Raw genomic sequence first — 20,682 nt, forward strand, 5'->3', positions numbered from 1 at the left:
TTTGGGTATTTTGGGTCTATTGGGTCTTTTGGATCTTCGGGGTCTTTTGGGTCTTTGGGGTCTTTTGGGTCTTTGGGGTGTTTTGAGCCTTTGGGGTATTTGGAGTCTTCAGGGTATTTTGGGTCTTCAGGGGTCTTGGTGGTATGAAGGGTCTTGGGGGAATTTAAGGGTCGTCAAAGGTCTGAGAGGGCTCAGTAGTCTAAACGTAATTATGAGGGTTAATTAAGAGGGTATTTCTATTATTAAAATGTTTTAAAGAAGAAGAAGACGTTTTGGTCCCATACATAACGTTTGCTTTATTATTATCATAAGATTACATCGTTAGTTTTGACGGATTTATTTATTAATCTGGTGTTGGTGTAGCGCAGCCATGATGGGCCGAATGGCATCCTCCTGTGTCAAATATCCTTGTGGAATCCTGCGTGTGCTACGTCGCCCAGTTTCTTGGTTAATTTTCAATGTTGGCCCCTGGACTATTGGTATTACAGAATACAGATCGATACTGCTTCACATCGTCATCGTGCAGCTTCTGCCCCATTGACGATAACGCGCTGACGTATATAATACGTCAAAAATGCATTATTATTTAGAATTATAGAAAAATTATTTTGGTGGCGGAAACTAAAATTATAAAAATACCCAGTCCTTTATATTATCGTGAAAGTAAATAAAACTGATAAAGGGGACGTTATGAATTTGGGAATACTGACGTCATCAAACTGCGCAGTTAAGAGGCCTCCGCCTCCTCCTCTTCTTCATTCACATATTCGTGACAATGGTGGCGATTACTGCACTCAACCCAAAGGCTGAAGTGGCCCGTGCTCGAGCTGCTTTAGCTGTGAACATGAGTGCAGCTCGCGGTTTACAAGATGTACTTCGAACGAACTTGGGTCCCAAAGGAACAATGAAGATGTAAGACGGTTTGGTGCTCGCGTCGTTTCTGACAGAGTGACAGGCCATGAACCATTACCATGTGCTGCATTTTTTTTCTGGAATGTTCTTAACGCACAAGTGACGTGCCGTGTGATCGGACCGATGATCTACCGAGTGACCGGACGGGCGGTTAGAGGACCAGGCTGCCAGGTGACTGGACAGGCGAACAGAGTAATCAGACGGTGGACCTGACCAGGTGGCTGGGCGGTCTGACTGGATGACCGGGTGATTGGACGTGGGGACTGGGTGACCGTACGGGCGGTCTGGTCTGTCTGTGTGACTGAATGACCTTTCAGTCTGGCCTGGGGACTGGGTGACCTTATAGTCTGTTCTGGGGACTGGGTGACCTTATAGTCTGGCCTGGGGACTGGGTGACCTTATAGTCTGTCCTGGGGACTGGGTGACCGTATGGGCAGTCCTGGGGACTGGATGACCGTACGGGCGGTCCAGGGGAATGGGTGACCTTATAGTCTGTCCTGGGGACTGGGTGACCTTATAGTCTGTCCTGGGGACTGGGTGACCTTATAGTCTGTCCTGGGGACTGGGTGACCGTATGGGCAGTCCTGGGGACTGGATGACCGTACGGGCGGTCCAGGGGAATGGGTGACCTAGATCAGTTGGGTGGACCGAGAAACTCATATAAAAATATTTGTTGCTCATCGTCACATATATTGTACTGCAATAAAATATATAAATAGCTCATGATGTTCAATCAGCACAGTTTGCATTGTCCTGACATTTATGGAGAAAGGACTATTGTATTTCCTCGTGTGTTTGTGCTGCTAGGCTGGTGTCCGGTGCTGGGGACATAAAGATAACGAAGGATGGAAATATTCTCCTCCATGAAATGGTGGGTAATGACTCCACAATCCTCATTTCCCCATTTTCCTCATTGCCACCAAACATTGAGACTTTATTGATCATTTGGTTCTGTACCGTGGATGACTATAAAGCATCTATTGAAGCTCCTTTGTACGATCCAACCCGAATCCCTTGACCACAGCAAATCCAGCACCCGACCGCCTCACTTATTGCCAAAGCTGCAACGGCCCAGGATGATATTACTGGAGATGGCACCACTTCAAGTGTCCTAATGATCGGAGAGCTACTCAAACAAGCAGATCTTTACATCTCTGAGGTACATCATGGTGCGCCGAACCCTAATGACATTTGCACTGACCCTTCTTAGAGCACCTTTCGGACGCTCGGAGAGACCTCGAGGAAACTATCATCACCATTTTCACTTGCTGTGGGAGTGCAGGCAGTTTATAAATTTATTTAATGTGACCAGGGGACTGGGTCTTTTCTCTGTTCTGTGACCGGGGCTCTGGGTTGATCCTATCTCTTCTCTGATCTCTCCAAACCAGGGTGTGCACCCGAGAGTAATGACCGAAGGGTTTGAGCTTGCCCAGCGACATGCTCTTTCCGTCTTGGATCAAATGGCCGATCATAGAGAGATGGATCGTTCCACACTCTCTGCTGTGGTGCACACGGCGCTGCAAACCAAACTTCATTCTCGTCTCGCCAATGTCCTCACCGAGGTACTTAGGGCTTTTTCGGTCAGTGGCCGATTCGGTGGCCTGCGTGTTTGAGTAATGGTGGGTTTCACTGCTGTTGGCCGAGATTCTAAATGGTGTTCGTTTGTGTGGCAGGCCGTTGTGGATGCTGTGCTGGCGGTGCAGGTGCCTGGAAAACCTCTTGATCTTTTCATGGTGGAGATTATGGAAATGAAGCACCGCAGCGACTGTGATTCCACGTAAGTGGCTTCGGTCATCCCGTGCTTTGGTTTGAAAGGGTCTGTTTGCAGCGTTGTCACCTTGGGTTGTAATCTGTTCAACGCAGGCTGATTCGCGGCCTGGTCCTGGACCATGGAGCACGGCACCCTGACATGAAGCGTAGAGTGGAGGATGCTTACATCCTTACCTGTAACGTCTCGTTGGAGTTTGAGAAAAGGTAGGTGTGTGCGTGCGTTGGAGGATTATTTACTACTGAATTCGCATGACTGTCGAGTGTGTTGTAACCTTGCTGTTCTGTTCTAGTGAAGTCAATGCTGGATTTTTCTACAAGTCCTCCAAAGAACGCGAGCGCTTGGTTGAGGCAGAACGTGCCTTCACCACTAATAAAGTTCAAAAGGTCATCGCTCTCAAACGTCAAGTTTGTAAAGGAAACGACAAGGGTTTTGTGGTGGTTAACCAAAAGGTAACTATATGTTTAATCGCTCCTCTCTTGGAATGCAGGACTGAGAGCTTCATGCTTAACCCATGGTCTATCTACACTCCCCTCTCCCCCCACACACCTAAACCTTAGGGTATTGACCCCATTTCATTGGACCTCTTAGCGAAGGAAGGCATTGTCGCAATGCGTCGGGCCAAGCTGCGCAACATGGCGAGGTGATGTCTTGTAATTTAATTTTTATAATAAATTGAAAATGAGCAAATTTGAATCTTTAAAACTGGTGATCACTATGCGAATAACACCTTTTATCCTTTTTAAAATTGTTTATGAGCTATTGTTATCCCCACCCGACACCTCTTTTAACCATTTAATCACTGCTTCCTCGTTGTCCAATTGCTGGTTTTTTTCCACCATTACCCTGTCTATCCTAGATTAACTTTGGCTTGTGGAGGAACAGCCATGAACTCTGTGGATGATTTAACACCTGCCTGCCTTGGCTATGCTGGCCTTGTCTATGAATACACATTGGTATGTTCTGCTCTATTTTTATTTGTTTCCTCACCCCTTCTTCTCCTCACCAACCCAATTGTTACCTCCACCACCAAAGGTGGGTGGAGGTTATGTTTTCACCCTTGTCTGTTTGTCTGTGAACAAGATATCTCAAAAAGTTGTCGACGGATTCAAACCAAATTTGGCAGAGAGGTAGCATATGTGACGAGGACGAAATGATCAGATTTTGGTGAAGATCCGGATCCGGATCCCGCTACTGGAATTTTTTAGGTGATTCTTCACCATTGGGAGATGGGGCCAAAAACGATACATAGCAGGATATTTCTAAAAGTTGTGGACGGATTTGGACGAAACTTGGTCGACCGGTTGGGTGTCTGACATGGACTAATCTATTCGATTTTGGTGAAGATCTGAATATGGATTCGGATATGATAATTATTTATTAGCCTGGTGTTGGCTTAGCGGTTAGGGTGCTGGCTTGGGATCCTTGGATCCTGGGTTCGAATCCCGGTCGATCGCTGAATTAACGCCTGGGGGGTTGACTCGACCTCTCATCCTTCCGAGGTCGGCAAATTGAGTACCAGTTCACTGGTAATTCCCTGTGTGTCGCAAGGGGCGACTAACAGGGTTGGCGGCAGGAAGGGCATCTGGCTGTAAAACATTGCTTCAAAAAGGGGACCACGGTGCCCAAAAAAGGCCGACCCCCGCTCTGCGGGGAAAAATGGCCTCTAAAGGTGTTTTTTTAAATATGATAATTATTTACTTTTTCAGTGATTCTTCACCATTGAGTGATATGGCTAAAGCTGATACAGAGCATGATATCTCAAAACGTTATGGACGAGTTATGACTAAACTTGGTGGACGAGTTTGTTTGGTGACGAGAACAAGCCGATTAGATTTTGGTTCAGGTCAGAATCCAGATCCGGCCTATCGGTGGATACAAAACATAAACTGTTCAGCCTGGTGGAGGGATGTGCTATACCGAGTGTCGTTATAGTCTTAAATGTCACTGTTTCTCCAATATCCGTACCAGGGAGAAGAGAAATACACGTTCATAGAGGAGTGTGCTGCACCGCGATCTGTCACTCTGTTGCTCCGTGGACCGAACAAGCACACCCTGTTGCAACTCAAAGACGCCGCTCGGGATGGATTGCGCGCAGCCAGGAACGCCATTGAGGACGGTAACAGCCTCAGATACCCTCGTGTATTCCAGTTTGTTTGAAGCATCATCGATTGGACCTTTTGGATTGCTGCGTTGAACAATTAACATAGTCTTCCTTTCTCTTCTTCGTATCGTCCGTGGTGTGCAATGTGGACTTTTCTTTTCCGTACGGCCAAGGAGTATGTTTATTCGTTTTAAAAAGGTAGAGAGACGTTATCGAGTGCTCGTTGTGTTGCAGGAGCCGTGGTGCCTGGTGCCGGGGCCTTTGAAGTGGCTGCATCGGAAGCACTGAGGCAACTGAGGAATGAAACCAAAGGCCGTGCCCAGCTCGGAGTTCAGGCCTACGCTGATGCCATTCTCATTGTTCCAAAGGTTCACTTACCTATTACGTCATCTTATTGCTGATCCGTTGCATTTAGTTTGCTCGATACTTTGCCAATTTTATTTTATCATTATAATCTGGTGTCGTTTAGCCTGGTGTTGGCTTAGCGGTTAGGGTGCCGGCTTGGGATCCCAGGATCCTGGGTTCGAATCCCGGTCGATCGCTGAATTAACACCAGGGAGGTTGACTCAGCCTGCTCATCCTTCCGAGGTCGGCAAATTGAGTACCAGCTCACTGGTAATTCCCTGTGGGTCATAAGAGGCGACAAACAGGGTTGGTGGCAGGAAGGGCATCCGGCCATAAAACTGCTTCAAAAAGGGGACCAAGGTGCCCAAAAAAGGCCGACCTCCGCCCTGCGGGGATAAATGGCCTCTAAAGGTGCTTCAATCTGGTGTCGTTTAGTTGCTATTACCAATTTAACGTTAACCTCTATACTTGCATGCGTTGGTACAAAAAGGTTATTTGAATTGTCGTTATGATCAGGTGTTGGCGCAGAACGCGGGGTTGGAGCAGCAGGAAACTTTGCTGAAGCTGCAGGCGGAGCGCGCTTCGTCCGGCCTGGCCGTGGGGTTGGACCTTGACACAGGTAAAGTTGATATGACGTTCAAAGAAAAAGTTCCAACGGTTGTGTTTGTGCGTCGCTCATTCGCATTTTAATAGTACCTTTTGTTCGAGCAGATGGTCCAAATCCAACTGGCGATTGCAAAATACTCGTTATTCCATGGGAATGGTGACGACTGCTTGTGAATTGTGGAATCTTCCTCCCTTGACAACGTTTCAAATTTTGAGCAATAGGTTTAAAAGCTGAGACTTCAATCCACTTGGAGCGATTGATGAAGTTCCAAACTTCTCATTGAGGCCACACTTCTACCCGCTGTGTTTGCTGTGTGTCCTGTTTCCCATGTTTTAGCCTTCATGTCCTTTGTACATGGTGTGAAGGGACAGTAGAGATGGCACGTCACACAGATGTGCTACTGGTGGAAATTTAACTTTTGCTCAATAATGACAATGGCCTAATGGTAACGAGCAGTCCTAATGCATTATACATACAAAGCGGCTGCAAGATAACGCACCGAAGAGGGAGGGAGGGAGGCTGGGTGAGGGAAGGGGAGCTGCACTCTAACCGGTTTAATGCGTACCAGGCCATGTTTGGTACGTAACACGGAAGGTTTGCAGGAGTTGAGCAGACGAGTCGAGGTACGAGGATTATAAGGTGATGCCATTACTCGGGCTTGTGTAACTCTTATCTATCATCCCTTTGCAGCCATTGCTATTCATCTAATGTAATGTTCTCCAATTTGCATTGAACATGGGATTTTGAGCAGATGCGGAAATGTTTCCCTCGGTTTTATCCCTCCCTCCTAATGCTTACACCAACCACCTTGGAGGCAATCAATCATGTAGTGACGTTTGGGACGCAAACCGGACGGCCCATTCTAACGGTAAGTTGTGATGCATTTTTCATGTGCAGGAGAGCCGATGATTCCTGCCGAGGTTGGTGTTTGGGATAACGTCAGTGTGAAGAAACAAATGCTCCACTCATGGTGAGGAGTGACGTCACCATGATGAATCGGGTTGATCTGTATTTACTTTTGTTACGTGACGTGATGGTAATTTTGTTTCCTTTTCTCCCTTAGCACTGTCATTGCCAGCAACCTCCTGCTTGTCGATGAGATCATGAGGGCTGGCATGTCATCCCTGAAAGGCTAACTTAATCAACCTTTCACCTTTCCACTTCTTCTTTGTTTTCCCATGTCTGCACCTGCTCACCCACAAACCTCTCTAAAATCCCCCCCCCGGCCCCCTCGAAACATCCCATTGTGCGTTGCTCACTTAGTTCAAAATAAATCTTTTGTTGAAAATGGTCGTTCTTTATTTCATTATCATTCCAGGCCTCTGCTTCTTCAAACTCGAAGGCCGGTTCAAAGCGGCTCCGCTCAGGGTCGAGTCCTTGGAGGTGGAAGGCTGGCAACTTGTCCGAGTATTATTCATTCCTCTTTCTCTTCTCCGTGTGTGATCACGTAGCAAAGGTTCTTGTAGTCCAAATTTCCCGCCACGTCAGGTGGAAAAGCCTCAAACATCTGCTTGCACTGGAAAGGGGTGGGTGCGTCAGTGTTGTGACGTTTTTCAATTATTTGGCACAAATCTCAAAACATTGACTTTGCTAAATATGTGCGGGAAGTTTACTAACATTGCAAACTCTGCTGTGGTTGGTTGGTTAAAAGGAGTAAACACTTCTGATGTGCCAGCGAAGCAGCTTCCTGAGTAAGGGTTATACTGGGTGGTTTGCCATTGCCTCCCCAGCAGTAGTTAGGGCATGAATTTGAAATTTGTCCAGCGATAGCTCGCCTCTACTCTTCATGAAGGACACAGTGGCATCTTTAATGTCCACAAACTTATGCCAGCAGACGGGTCATCCATCCAAGGGACACACATTGATGAAACACCGGATGACAGTTTATAGCTTGGTCGGGATTCAAACCAAGGCTGGACAGCTTAGAGGTGGGTGTGCGTATTCTAGGGCCAAGGCCATCTTGCTAGCCCAATAATCACTTGTCATGTTTTTATCTAAAATATTCCTCTTCCCATGCTTTCAAAAGAGGAATTGCAATCGATGCCAAATTTGAGTTTGTGAGGTATGGGGTTAAAGAACCACCACCACCTTTCGAGGCCAGGCCAACTCAAAAAGCCTTGGTCTATCGAGATGTTTATTCGAATAGCTGCTCCGGGCTCTTCTCGCCATATGTAATTGGCTGCTTCTTGAGCATGCTGCACAAGACTCAGAATCTTCGGGCAAATACTGAGATGTCCTGGCTAACTAAGACATCTCCAATCCCAATGGCTTTTGCACCATTGTAGGATAACAAACTCCTAGGAGATATAGAAATGGATGGCGAGCACTCTGTTGGTACTTTGGATAGTTATCCTATTATGAAATGCAGTAACATGTTTAAGAAGTAACGAGTTACCTCTTCTGGAGTAAACCGGTCTGCTTGGGTTTTCAACATCTTGGAAATGCTGGAGATGAAATAGACACATTCAAATGAAGTTTTCATTCAAAACTGGATGGTTCGATTAATTTGCTGCCAAATGATTTTAATGATTAATGATGCTCTGATTTGATGATTATGCTCTGATGCTGAAAAGTGATGAGAGATGAAAAAGAAAAAATGAGATGATGAACGTGATCGACATTATTCGAGACCAAGAAACAGTTGGTGTGGTGGGACGACCAAGAGACACGGTCGGGGTGGCGGAACGACCAAGAGACAGGGTCAAAGTGGCAGCACGACCAAGAGACGGGGTCGGGGTGGGGGGACGACCAAGAGACGGGGTCGGGGTGGCGGGACGACCAAGAGACAGGGTCGGGGTGGCGGGACGACCAAGAGACGGGGTCGGGGTGGCGGGACGACCAAGAGACGGGGTCGGGGTGGCGGGACGACCAAGAGACAGGGTCGGGGTGGCGGGGCGACCAAGAGACAGGGTCGGGGTGGGGGGGGGGACCAAGGGACAGGGTCGGGGGGGGGGGACCAAGGGACAGGGTTGGGGGGGGGGACCAAGGGACAGGGTTGGGGGGGGGGACCAAGGGACAGTGTCGGGGTGGGGGGGGGGGGGGACCAAGGGACAGGGTCGGGGTGGCGGGACGACCAAGAGACAGGGTCGGGGTGGGGGGACGACCAAGAGACAGGGTCGGGGTGGCGGGACGACCAAGAGACAGGGTCGGGGTGGCGGGACGACCAAGAGACAGGGTCGGGGTGGCGGGACGACCAAGAGACAGGGTCGGGGTGACGGGACGACCAAGAGACAGGGTCGGGGTGGCGGGACGACCAAGAGACAGGGTCGGGGTGGCGGGACGACCAAGAGACAGGGTCGGGTTGGCGGGACGACCAAGAGACAGGGTCGGGGTGGCCGGACGACCAAGAGACAGGGTCGGGGTGGCGGGACGACCAAGAGACAGGGTCGGGGTGGCGGGACGACCAAGAGACAGGGTCGGGGTGGCGGGACGACCAAGAGACAGGGTCGGGGTGGCGGGACGACCAAGAGACAGGGTCGGGGGGGAAAGACAACCAAGGGAAGAGGAGACCGACAACCAAGAAGCTGATAATACTATAACTTACTATTCCGCATCAATAATTCCTTTTCCTTCGGGGTCGAATATTTTGAAGGCATTCACGATGGTCTCCTCTGGGTCCGAACCTGGGACAAGAGGGATGGAAGGTGAATGAGATGATCTTATTCAGACGGAACAAGTTGTTGTCCATGCTCAGATGCCCCTCGATCAATGGGTCAAAATTAAAACCGAGTGTGGGACAAAGGTAACCCTACCTTTAAGTTTTTCACCAAACATGGTGAGGAAGACTGTGAAGTTGATGGGAGCTGGAGATTCCTTTATCATTTCCTCAAGCTCTTCAGTGTTCACATTCACCCTACCTGCATATAATTACAAAACTTTAATATTATCAAAAGTGTTGGGACAGTGCATCCAAACTTGTATGTGCATACATTTCCCACACGTGCTGTACTGATGAGCCCTTTGCAGGAAACCTATCTTTTAACAGGGTGAACACCTGTGCGATCGTACACCACCTATTCCATGGTGAATGTAAGTTTATGATGTGGATCTTTGTTATGAGCCGTCTATATATTACGTCCCCATCCCACAGCCAAACAGATGCCCCTGGGTGGCAAGTGCGTGTCAGGTAGACCCACCTAGGGCCGCGAACGTGCCACGCAGGTCGTCCTTGTTGATGAAGCCATCTCGATTCTGGTCCATGATGGTGAATGCCTGACAAGGAACACGAAACGTGCCGGGTGAACGCACGTGCTACCGAAATGCATGAAAGGAGCTTGGTACATTGTATTTGCATCACGTGATTTATAAACTATACTGGTGGTGATTGAAAAGAATGGCAACTGGTACAACGCACGAGATGGAGGTTCGGTCCATCGTGTGACTTGAGATCTCAAGGTCCTGAATTCAAATCCCGATCGACCGTTGAATGAACACCAGGTGGGTTGACTCGGCCTATCATCCTTCCGAGGTTGGACAAATGAGTACTGGTGTACTGGTAACGGGGGGGGGGGGGGGGGTGGGTACTGCGTCAGTGGCACAGCCGCACTCCCAGAAAGTGATGCAACCCGCATCCACAGCTACGAACCTCCCTCCATCAGCACGACATTTCAGGAAGACAAACTTTGAAGGTATGATGGGGGAAACGTTCTCCAGATTGGGGGAAATCGGCATCAGAGAAATGTGCAGCTTTGAAGGAGATGAAATGTAGAGTGTACTCCAGGAGGTATAAATCCAGGGTCAGGAAGAGACCACGATGGTTGAATTGGGATGCTGGGAGTGTTGTTTGGGTAGAGTAGATGTAATTTATTAATTACGGTACAGTATTAAATAACGGGACTGGAATCGAACTTGGTTCAGTGTACAAGTAACCAGAAACGAGATAGAAAAATAACCAGGCATGGTAAAATAATATGGCCAAGAATATGAAACATATTATAATAGCAAGGTATATCTTACTATATTAAATAGGGTAATTATTTACCTCCACAATCGAAGGTGAATGGAGGTTGTGTTTTCACCCCTGTCTTTCTGTCTGCCTGTGTCTGTGTCTATGTTTGTCTGTCTTTGTCTATCTGTCTGTGTTTGTCTTTCTGTTAGCATGATATTTCAAATATTTATGGACAGGTTCAGACGAAATTTGGTGGACAGGTTGGGTATCTGACAAGGAAAAATTGATTAAATTTTGGTGAAAATCCAGATGCGGATCCGAATACAAGAATTTTACAAGTGATTTTTCACCACTGAGACGTGGTGCCAAAAACCACATATAGCATGGTATTTCAAAAATTGTGGACGAGTTATGACAAAACTTGGTGGACGAGTTGGTTCGGTGACGAGAACAAGCCGATTAGATTTTGGTTGAGGTCCGAATACAGATCCGGCCTATCAATGGGATACAAAGGTAAACTGTTCAACCTGGGGGAGGTATGCTCTCTACCGAGTGTCGTTATAGTTGTATGTGTGTGTGGTACATATGAAAATAAGAGAAAAAAACAGGCCCCCGAACACTACCAAACTTTGTATACTTATTGATAGTACTCAGGGTCAGGTCATCAGCCATGGGCACAAACCCACCACTACTAAACTGTGCAATTTGGTGTCTGTCTGTTTGTCTGTCTGACCGTCATACATGTGGTCATTACTTATCCAATCTCAACCAAACTTGCCAGTGGGACGATAAGTCATGCGACGGAGGTTGTAGCGACTTCATTTCCCCGCTTTCCCCAAGTGGATTTTCCGCCTTGGCCAAACTCCATATCAAGGCGTATAAATAGCTAAATCGTGGCATTTCGTGGGGAACACCTACCTGAAGTAAAATTTATTATAACCACAAACTACAGTATTGTCAATTTTGTATAACGTATTTGTCTAGCGTAACCTGTCATTAAGTCGTTTAACACTAAACAAAGTAATTTGGAAGAAACCCGACATTCTATGCTTATCGCGTCTCTCAGACTAACAGATCCGAGCCGTCTCGACTTGCTAGGCCTCATAGGTAGGTTGCTATTCTCTTTCGCTAATAAAGGTGTTTAAATGAGTCTTTACGCATGAATGATGTATCGCATTGCCTGTTGATTGTTTTTGGCCATCACATTTTATGTAAACTGTTCCTGTATATGGATTGTTTTTAACTTTGTTTAACAAAAAGTTTTTGCAGTTTAACATAAATAAATTTAAGGTGACGGTAACTTTTATCCCATCCCTCACCTCAAACTCAGTACCAAACTCTGTCTTTGCCTCCAAATCTCATGTACTCAACTCAATCCATTCTGTCCTCAGTGTATGCCGACTGACTTATCTATTGTCTACTGAACTCTGTATCCTATTCTGAGAAGGTAGAGAACATTTTGTCAGACCTTGACCCTGCAGCAATAGGCCGAGAAAGCATTAGTACCCATGTTCTACTCGTACAATCCTGCTGTGCCGTTCTTTCTCCCCCTTCTATCTGTCATATTCACTCTGTCCTCCTTTGGCCACCTCTCCTCTTCATGGAAGTCAGGAACACATCACTTAGTACATGGTGTTATGTAGAATTATTATATGTAAGTGCAAAATTTGCTACACTAGTGGAACCAATGTTTTTTTTGCATCTACATACCCTTGGCAACAAGACCTGAGTTGGTTCCATTTTTTTCAATGGCGTCTTCGGCGGCCATTTTGAATTTTGAAATGGCCGCCGTTTTTTGCAATTTTGTATGTATTCTAATTTCTACAGTCTTAAACTACACATAGATAACTATAATTACAATAATGAAAGAAATATGAACATTTGCTTTATTCTTTTTTTATCTTACAGGTATTCATAGACAAGTTGGATTTCAGCTTCACCGCCGCATAATGTCATCGTTTGAAGAGCCGCCTTCTAAGAAGCAATGCGCAAGTTACGAACTTTGTGTATTCTGCCAAGAGAGAACTCCTGAACCTTTGGTTGACGTTGCTCATGCCAATTTCAAATGTGCAATTTCAAATTTCCAGGGAGCAGCCACCACCAAAACACAATCACGCAATGAAAAGATAAATGGAACATGTGCACTTATTGGACAGCACATCATCCAGGAGTTCAAATCTGATCGGCAGGTGCAATATCAGCCAAAGTCCTCAACTTCAACCTTCAGGTTCACAACTGAAACGCCATTAGGGGTTGGACTTTCACTCCATAGCCATCATGCACACCGCAGTCGCAGAGACACAGACATGTTGTACCAGAGTGGCGTTGGTGTTTCACATCAACGTGTAAAGGAGATCACTTCAAAGATTGCCACCACAGTCCAAGAGAATATGAATGAATTCAATGGCGTTTACGTGCCTCCAGGACTGTTGAAAAATCTGCCAATCAGATGCTCAGCTGATAACATAGATGCCAAGGTAGACACAGCTGATGGACGGAACACATTCCATGGGACTGCTCTTGCTGTCTATCAACGAGTTCCCCCAGATGTATCAGAATACGAGACTGTAGCTGTACAAGTACTATACAAGGAATGACATAAATGCCAGAAAAAATGGTTAATCAAAGTGTTTTATGTGAAAAGATACATACAAAATTGCAAAAAATGGCGGCCATTTTGACAAGACGCCATTGAAAAAAATGGAACCAACTCAGGTCTTGTTGCTTAGGGTATAAGGATTCCAAAAAACATTGGTTCCACTAGTGTAGCAAATTTTGCACTACAATGACACAACTCTGTGTGTGTTGGGCTAGCGGCTAGGGTGCCAGCTTAGGATCCCAGGATCCTGGGTTCGAATCCCGGTCGATCGCTGAATTAACGCCAGGGGGGTTGACTCAGCCTGTCATCCTTCCGAGGTGGGCAAATTGAGTACCAGTTCACTGGTAATTCCCTGCTTGTCGTGAAAGGCGACAAAAAGGGTTGGCGGCAGGAAGGGCATCCGGCCGTAAAACATTGCTTCAAAAAGGGGACCGAAAAACAACAACCACGGTCCCCGAAAAAGACCAACCCCCGCTTTGCGGGGAAAAATGGCCTCTAAATGTGGTTATTTTTTTTTATAATGACACAACACCATGTACTAACTCCTATACACTAGAAGGGTGCACCAACAGATCCTACCAACTATAGGCCATTGAGCTAGCTTCCAATTACCAGCAAAGTCATGGAATCCATCTTTGCTTATGATGTCAAGTCTATCTGGCTTTGAAACAGCCTGATCTCTGACCATAAGTTTGGTGTCTGTCCCAGTCACTCAACTCTGGACATGCTTTTGCTCCTCTCTCAGAAATATTTGTAGGGTCTCGATCTCAAAGAAGAGGTGAGGACCACCTCCCTAGAGATACAGTATCTCTCGCATTTGACACAGTCTGGCATCCTCATTTGCTTGCCAAGCTCTCTCACTGTGGCATAGAAGGCCGCCTTCCTTCCTGGATTTCTGACTTCCTCCACAATGTGTTTCCATCAATGGAACCCTCTCCTGCACTTCCAGTGGGGGCTGGAGTTTCTCAAGGCAGTTTTAGGCCCAGTCTTGTTCCTCTTCTATATAAATGCCCAATGATGCTCTGAAAAACCCAGTCTTCCTTTTTGCGACGACTACACACTGCATCGTACAAACCCCACTCTCCACTAGGCAGATGGCAGCTGCATCTTTCTCTGCTGATGTGGAAATTATTTGAAATTATTTATCACTCCAGATGGATCGTTAAATGAACCCAACTATCTATTTACTTAGTCACCGACTAGAAGAGATTCAGTCTCTTAGACTTATAGGCGTCATCATCAACCTTGATCTTTCCTGTGCTGATCACATCAAAATAATAGTTGGCCTCCTAATCTTCTGTCGATCCAATACTTCCTTGGGAAAGCAATGCCTTTTTCCATAGCTTAACTGCTCTCTGCTATTGGTTGGCACCTGAGCATCAGATCTGTATCTCTGGGATTCTTTGGAACCTAAAGCTGTCAAAATTATTGGAATTTCCTGTGATGAGGCCAAAACACAAGGACTATTGCTTTCTCATTACAGGAAGGTTGGTGGTCTCTCTATTTTCTACCACCTTTTTTTACAGGAGCTGAGGCTCGTGGTAGAGCTGCAACACACACGTCTCACACACACATGCAGACGAATACAGGAGACACAACACAGGACTGTTAGACTAGACTAGATGAACAGAGCCACTGAGCTTGAGGGAAGTGCTATATCACTTTGGGTGGCTTCAGGAGGAATTTCCTTCTCCCCACATGGTTGCTAACTGAGGGGGATTGTCTGAGCTCTTTCCTTTTAAATGCTGAACGTCAAACAAGGAAGCAGCACGTACCAATTTTAAAGTCTTTGGTATGACTCAAACCGATCCAAACCAAATGGGTGTTTTTTAGGAGAAACCATCTCCTCACTGGATGGCCGTTGGCTCCCTTCAGGAGCTCATCCACCCTTTGTCAGGTGTTGACGTGTTGTTGTTCGTCCAGGCAGGGTTTCACAGTCACACTCCCCACTATCAAAGGCAGCAGAGTGGTGTCGGTTTAGTCGCTGACAACCACACCATGTGGCAAGTAGCCCTGGGTTACATGTTACCAGTCACAGTCCCAAAAGACTGACCTGACACAAAAATTGTCCGTGTTCTTATCCTTTTAAATGCTGAACATCAAGCAAGGAATCAGAACGTACAATTTTAGCTCACCTGGAACGAAGTTCAGGGGAGCTTATGCGATGGCACGTTGTCCGTCTGTAAACACTTGAAACTTCTTCTCCAAAACCGCTGATGGGATTGCGACCAAATTTGGCACAAATGATAATTGTTGTGTTGTGACTAAAGTTTGTTCACGGCATTAAAAAATTCAGAGTCTAAGGGGGTTTACCGGGGTCAAAGTGGATCCAGGTTTTACCCCCCAACATAGGAAATAGCTTTTTCCTCTGAAACTACACACACTATTTCCATTAAACTTGACCACAACATTCATACCCGTGATGTACCAAAGTTTGTTCACGGCATTTAAAAAATCTGCCCCTTTGGAGGTCTATGGGGGGTTGCCCCCCAAAATAGGTATTTCCTTTCTTCTCAGAAACTACACACGCGTTTATGATGAAATTTGACCACAACCTTCACCACCCGTGATGTACCAAAGTATATTCACGGCATTAAAAATCTGCCTCTTTAGGGATCTATGGGGGAAGAGGGGTTTCCCCCCCAAAATAGGTGTTTGATTTCTTCTCAGAAACTACACATGCAATTTCGATGAAACTTCACCACAACCAAAATCACCCGTGATGTACCAATGTTTGTTCAAGGCATTAGAAAAATTGGGGTCTTAGGAGGTATATGGGGTTGGGGGGAAGAGGGGTTTCCCCCCCAAAAATAGGTATTTTTTCTTTTTTTGTTTAAAGTCTTATGATTATGTTAGTACGATTCCACATGCTGCCCTGTCTTCTAGCAACCAGTGAAATTGGTTAAAAATACCCTTAATCAGTGCAGCATCCTGTTTATTCTACCAGGTGAGCGCTAGGGGTATTGTCCCTATGTTTGAAGTCTATGGTATGACTTCGAGACTTCGAGCTTCGAGCGAACGCTCTAACCACCGAGTCTGGTCAATAATATTCTTCTCCATCTTATTGCTCCCTTTGCTGTCTCTCTCAATCCTCTGACCCTCCCTATCTATTCAAACATGCCTGTGTTCTTTGAGTAACCCCATCCTGGTTAAACTTCCAAAATCCAGGCTGACTGCACACCTCAACCATTTTATTCCTCACTTCTCCAGTCAATGGAACCACCTTCCATAGACTGTTCTGTCTCACTCTTCCCTCCAGGACTTCAAGCAAGCAGTGCACCGCCATCTCTCCTCATCCCCAATTCTATCCCATGATCAGCATTATTACCCCAATTAACCTTTCCAAGCTCAACCACTTCACTTGCTAGTTCCAGTTTCCTCTTTCCTCTCTCCTTTTCCTGCTCGTTCATTCCCTTCCTGTTTGTCCCACTATCAGATCTACTTTGCTCTTCCATGAGCCTCACTCCTGTAAAGAAAAGGAAAAACGCCATGTAAACGATCGACAGAAGGCAGCAGTATTGCAAAGTTAACAATAAAGAGCAATCAGAGATTGCAGACCCTCGCCCATACGTGCTTTTAGTGGTTTTTAAGGGTTTTGTCTTAAAACAAATATGGCGGCCAAACCACGTGGCCAATGACGTCATTTTTTTTTCCCTCCACCAATTTATTCGATGACGCTCAAGAAATTTCATCTTGATCAGATGAAGTTTTGTACTTGTCGAATTATAACGTCATAATGGAGGCACCTATGACATCATCATTAACATATGTTATTCCCCGTGGAGAGTTCTTTACAATGAGCCATGTCTCAATTTTTGCTATGCAGAATTTTCGGAGATATGGAGGTGCAAAGTTTTTCGCTTTTTCCAAGATGGCGCCCGTACCACGTGACCTATGACGTCATAATTATCATTTTTGAAATCTACAGGAGGAGATGCACCTATGGTGAAAATTTTCTGGCAATCGGACAAACGGCTGCAGAGAAAATCATATTTATTCCGTGCAGACAAACAAACAAACAAGAAATATGCCGTGCATAGCACGACACTTGCGAAATCCCTAAAATAAGTTGTTGGCCTATGATGACCTCAAAAATTATAATTGGTGGTTGAATTCAGTGTCCAGATATGCAAATCCTCTTAAAATTTCAAGTCAATCAGATGAAAATTGAGGATTTTAGAAATTCCACCTTAAGCTGTTGACCACCTTTGGCCTATGTTGACCTTTTGGCCTATGATGACCTCTAAATAATTGGTGGTTGAATTCAGTGACGTGATATGCAAATCCTCTTAAAATTTCAAGTCAATCGGATGATTTTAGAAATTTGACAAAGTTGTTGACCTTTGGCCTATTGACGTCCAAATCAATGGGCTTCTTCATTATGGTCAACTTGGTGAACTTTCATAGAAATCACTTTAAAATTGTGACCTGTGGGTGATTGACATACAGACAAACAGACAGACAGACTTTCCAGGTTCATCAGTGAGTGCGGGGACTCACTGGCAAAAAAAAAAAAATCAGGATTTTTTTTCAGAATTTTTTTTTTATGTTGGAAAAAAAATAAAGTTGGATTTTTGGGGGATTTTTTTTTTTTTCTTTTAATCACCCTATCGTGGGTATAGGGAAGTGTGTGTGGACCCCATTCCTTAGTGGGTGTAGGGAAGTGTTTTAGGCCCCCAGAAAAAAATAGACCGGGCAACACTGGGTACCACTGCTAGTGTTATACTAAAGAGATGTTTTGTTGTTTGTCCTGATTACCTCCTTAAACTCTTGGATCTGTGATTGTTCAAAGATGGAGAACACGTTCGAGCTCCCGCTATCTAACTTCTTCTTAGCGCGTTTCGGAGCCTGTGGGTAAACCGTGGGACATGGCATCAAGCACAGAAAAACAATGGGATATCGTGAGCAGATCGCATGAATGATGGGTAAACAATGGGAAATCACAATGGGAAGATGAAATGAGTGATGGGAAAACAATGGGAAGATGAAATGAGTGATGGGAAAACAATGGGAAGATGAAATGAGTGATGGGAAAACAATTGGAAATCACAATGGGAAGATGAAATGAGTGATGGGAAAACAATTGGAAATCGCAATAGGAAGATGAAATGAGTGATGGGAAAACAATGGGAAGATGAAATGAGTGATGGGAAAACAATTGGAAATCGCAATAGGAAGATGAAATGAGTGATGGGTAAACAATTGGATATCACAATGGGAAGATGAAATGAGTGATGGGAAAACAATGGGAAGATGAAATGAGTGATGGGAAAACAATTGGAAATCACAATGGGAAGATGAAATGAGTGATGGGAAAACAATTGGAAATCGCAATAGGAAGATGAAATGAGTGATGGGTAAACAATTTGATATCACAATTGGGAAGATTAAATGAGTGATGGGTAAACAATTGGATATCACAATGGGAAGATTAAATGAGTGATTGGTAAACAATGGGATATCACAATGGAAGATTAAATGAGTGGTGGCTAAACAATGGGATATCACAATGGGAAGATTTTTTAAAAAGTGATGGGTAAACAATGGGATATCACAATGGGAAGATTAAATGAGTGATTGGTAAACAATGGGATATCACAATGGGAAGATTTTTTAAAAAGTGATGGGTAAACAATGGGATATCACAATGGGAAGATTAAATGAGTGATTGGTAAACAATGGGATATCACAATGGAAGATTAAATGAGTCATTGGTAAACAATGGGATATCACAATGGGAAGATTTTAAAAAGTGATGGGTAAGCAATGGGATATCACAATGGGAAGATTTTTAAAAAGTGATGGGTAAACAATGGGATATCACAATGGAAGATTGAGTGATGGGAAAACAATGGGATATCACAATGGGAAGATTAAACAAATCTAGCAGTAAACAAGCAAATTGAATGCCGCTTCACAATTGCTTACCATGCTGCAGTAAGAAACTCGGTATTAGTCTCTCCGATTGTCCAAATATAAAGAGGATTTATATAAAGGGGTCAGAGCAGCTGCAATCCCAAACCAACCCTAATATGGTCCCATTCCATGGCTGACACCCTTTGTGTGCCATGGTCTAGGGTTACACAATGCCTATTCTGGCTGTCCGATACCATTGTCTCTTTGTGTGTCTGTAGTATGACAATCACCATAAAGAATATCATTATGTACCGTTAGTAAACTATAATTACCAGTTAGACAATTATAGTGCACATGGAATTGTAAAAATGATTTTACAAATAACCTGGAGATTCAGGCCACGGTTCCGGTATTTGCACCGACAAAAAAAATGTTAAGTAATTAAACGATATGTAGGAACAAATGACGAAGTCTGCGAAATAGGGTTTCAATGTTAATATAGGGAGAAAGAAAATAAAGTATAATCAATAGGAATGATTGGAATAGGAAAGAAACGATGGAAGTGATCGACTCGTGGAATTTATAAAAGGAAATCAAACATTCATTGAAACTTTAGAGCAAAGACTTCCACAAGTGGATGAGGATTAGTGCAGAATGGGAATCTATACTACATTACTACTACTACTACTACTACTACTACTACTACTACTACTACTACTACTACAGTACTCCTACTACTACTACAGTACTCCTACTACTTACTACACCACTAATACTACTTACTGTATTACTACTACTATACTACACTACTACTACTACTACTACTACTAATCTACGACACTACTACTCTGCTACACTAATACTACTACTATACTACTACTATTTTTTAGGTAGTAGGTTGTAGACAGCAACTGCCCAGGGTGGTACTTCCGTCCTGACTTAGGAGCGTTAAAGTGGTGCCCAGAACCATCTTACACACACCATGTCAGGATTGCTGGTCTTACTTTCTGTCTCACTCAAACTACAGCTACCGGACTAGCTTCAACATCTTTCTCGCAAACAAACATCATACACTTTTCATCATACACTTTTCTTCTATTTTATGCCTGGAGCCTCCAACATAAAAATAAAAAATAAAAATACTCGCTACCCGAAACTAAAACTACAACTCTACTTTTACTACTACTCTACTACACTGCTCCTACTACTCTACTACTATAATACCACTACTCTACTACTACTACTACTATTCTACTACTACCATACTACTACTACTACACTGCTACTACTAATACTACACTGCTACTTCTACTACTACTGTACTACCACTACTCTACTACTACTACTGTACTACCACTACTCTACTACTACTACTACTACTACTTCTACTACTACTACTACTACTGTACAACCACTACTCTACTACTACCCTACTACTACTACACTGCTACTGCTACTGCTACTACTACTACACTGCACTAAACCTGGACCATAAATGATGCACTTTGTAGGTTTTCCCCGCAAGATACTTTGCTCTTATTTGTACAAATGTGTTATTTTGGTTTGTTTTTTTGGTGTTCTTTGGTGTTCTTTTACCTTCTCC

At 44.7% G+C, this 20,682-nt stretch overlaps 2 protein-coding genes across 2 annotated transcripts; one reads left to right on the forward strand and one right to left on the reverse strand.

Moving 5' to 3' along the window:
- The first annotated feature begins 719 nt into the window (after positions 1–719).
- On the forward strand, positions 720–7,024 carry LOC137425247 (T-complex protein 1 subunit zeta). Its single transcript, XM_068113475.2, has 14 exons — positions 720–912; positions 1,720–1,783; positions 1,937–2,071; positions 2,301–2,474; positions 2,586–2,689; positions 2,776–2,886; positions 2,973–3,132; positions 3,241–3,323; positions 3,540–3,636; positions 4,652–4,799; positions 5,019–5,152; positions 5,646–5,748; positions 6,634–6,706; positions 6,800–7,024. Exons 1-14 carry the CDS (start codon positions 776–778, stop codon positions 6,870–6,872), a joined length of 1,596 nt encoding a protein of 531 aa, XP_067969576.2. The 5' UTR covers positions 720–775; the 3' UTR covers positions 6,873–7,024.
- Positions 7,021–19,288, reverse strand: LOC137425248 (myosin regulatory light chain 2, ventricular/cardiac muscle isoform). The gene is made up of 7 exons (XM_068113476.2): positions 19,152–19,288; positions 17,982–18,071; positions 9,873–9,948; positions 9,489–9,593; positions 9,281–9,359; positions 8,132–8,180; positions 7,021–7,252 (listed from the first exon to the last, which is right to left on the reverse strand). Exons 1-7 carry the CDS (start codon positions 19,152–19,154, stop codon positions 7,151–7,153), a joined length of 504 nt encoding a protein of 167 aa, XP_067969577.1. The 5' UTR covers positions 19,155–19,288; the 3' UTR covers positions 7,021–7,150.
- Positions 19,289–20,682: the final 1,394 nt, after the last annotated feature.

Source organism: Myxine glutinosa, chromosome 4, assembly GCF_964187855.1.
Source record: "Myxine glutinosa chromosome 4, kmMyxGlut1.1, whole genome shotgun sequence".
NCBI lineage: Eukaryota > Metazoa > Chordata > Myxini > Myxiniformes > Myxinidae > Myxine > Myxine glutinosa.

Excerpts from the sequence above, each read along its gene's own strand:
- LOC137425247 (XM_068113475.2), top strand. The coding sequence starts at position 776 with ATGGTGGCGATTACTGCACTCAACCCAAAGGCTGAAGTGGCCCGTGCT. Across the intron at positions 1,784-1,936 it reads ATATTCTCCTCCATGAAATG|CAAATCCAGCACCCGACCGC; the intron begins GTGGGTAATGAC and ends CCTTGACCACAG. Across the intron at positions 2,887-2,972 it reads TCGTTGGAGTTTGAGAAAAG|TGAAGTCAATGCTGGATTTT; the intron begins GTAGGTGTGTGC and ends GTTCTGTTCTAG.
- LOC137425248 (XM_068113476.2), bottom strand. Across the intron at positions 9,594-9,872 it reads TGGCACGTTCGCGGCCCTAG|GTAGGGTGAATGTGAACACT; the intron begins GTGGGTCTACCT and ends AATTATATGCAG. Across the intron at positions 9,360-9,488 it reads GTTTGGTGAAAAACTTAAAG|GTTCGGACCCAGAGGAGACC; the intron begins GTAGGGTTACCT and ends CTCTTGTCCCAG.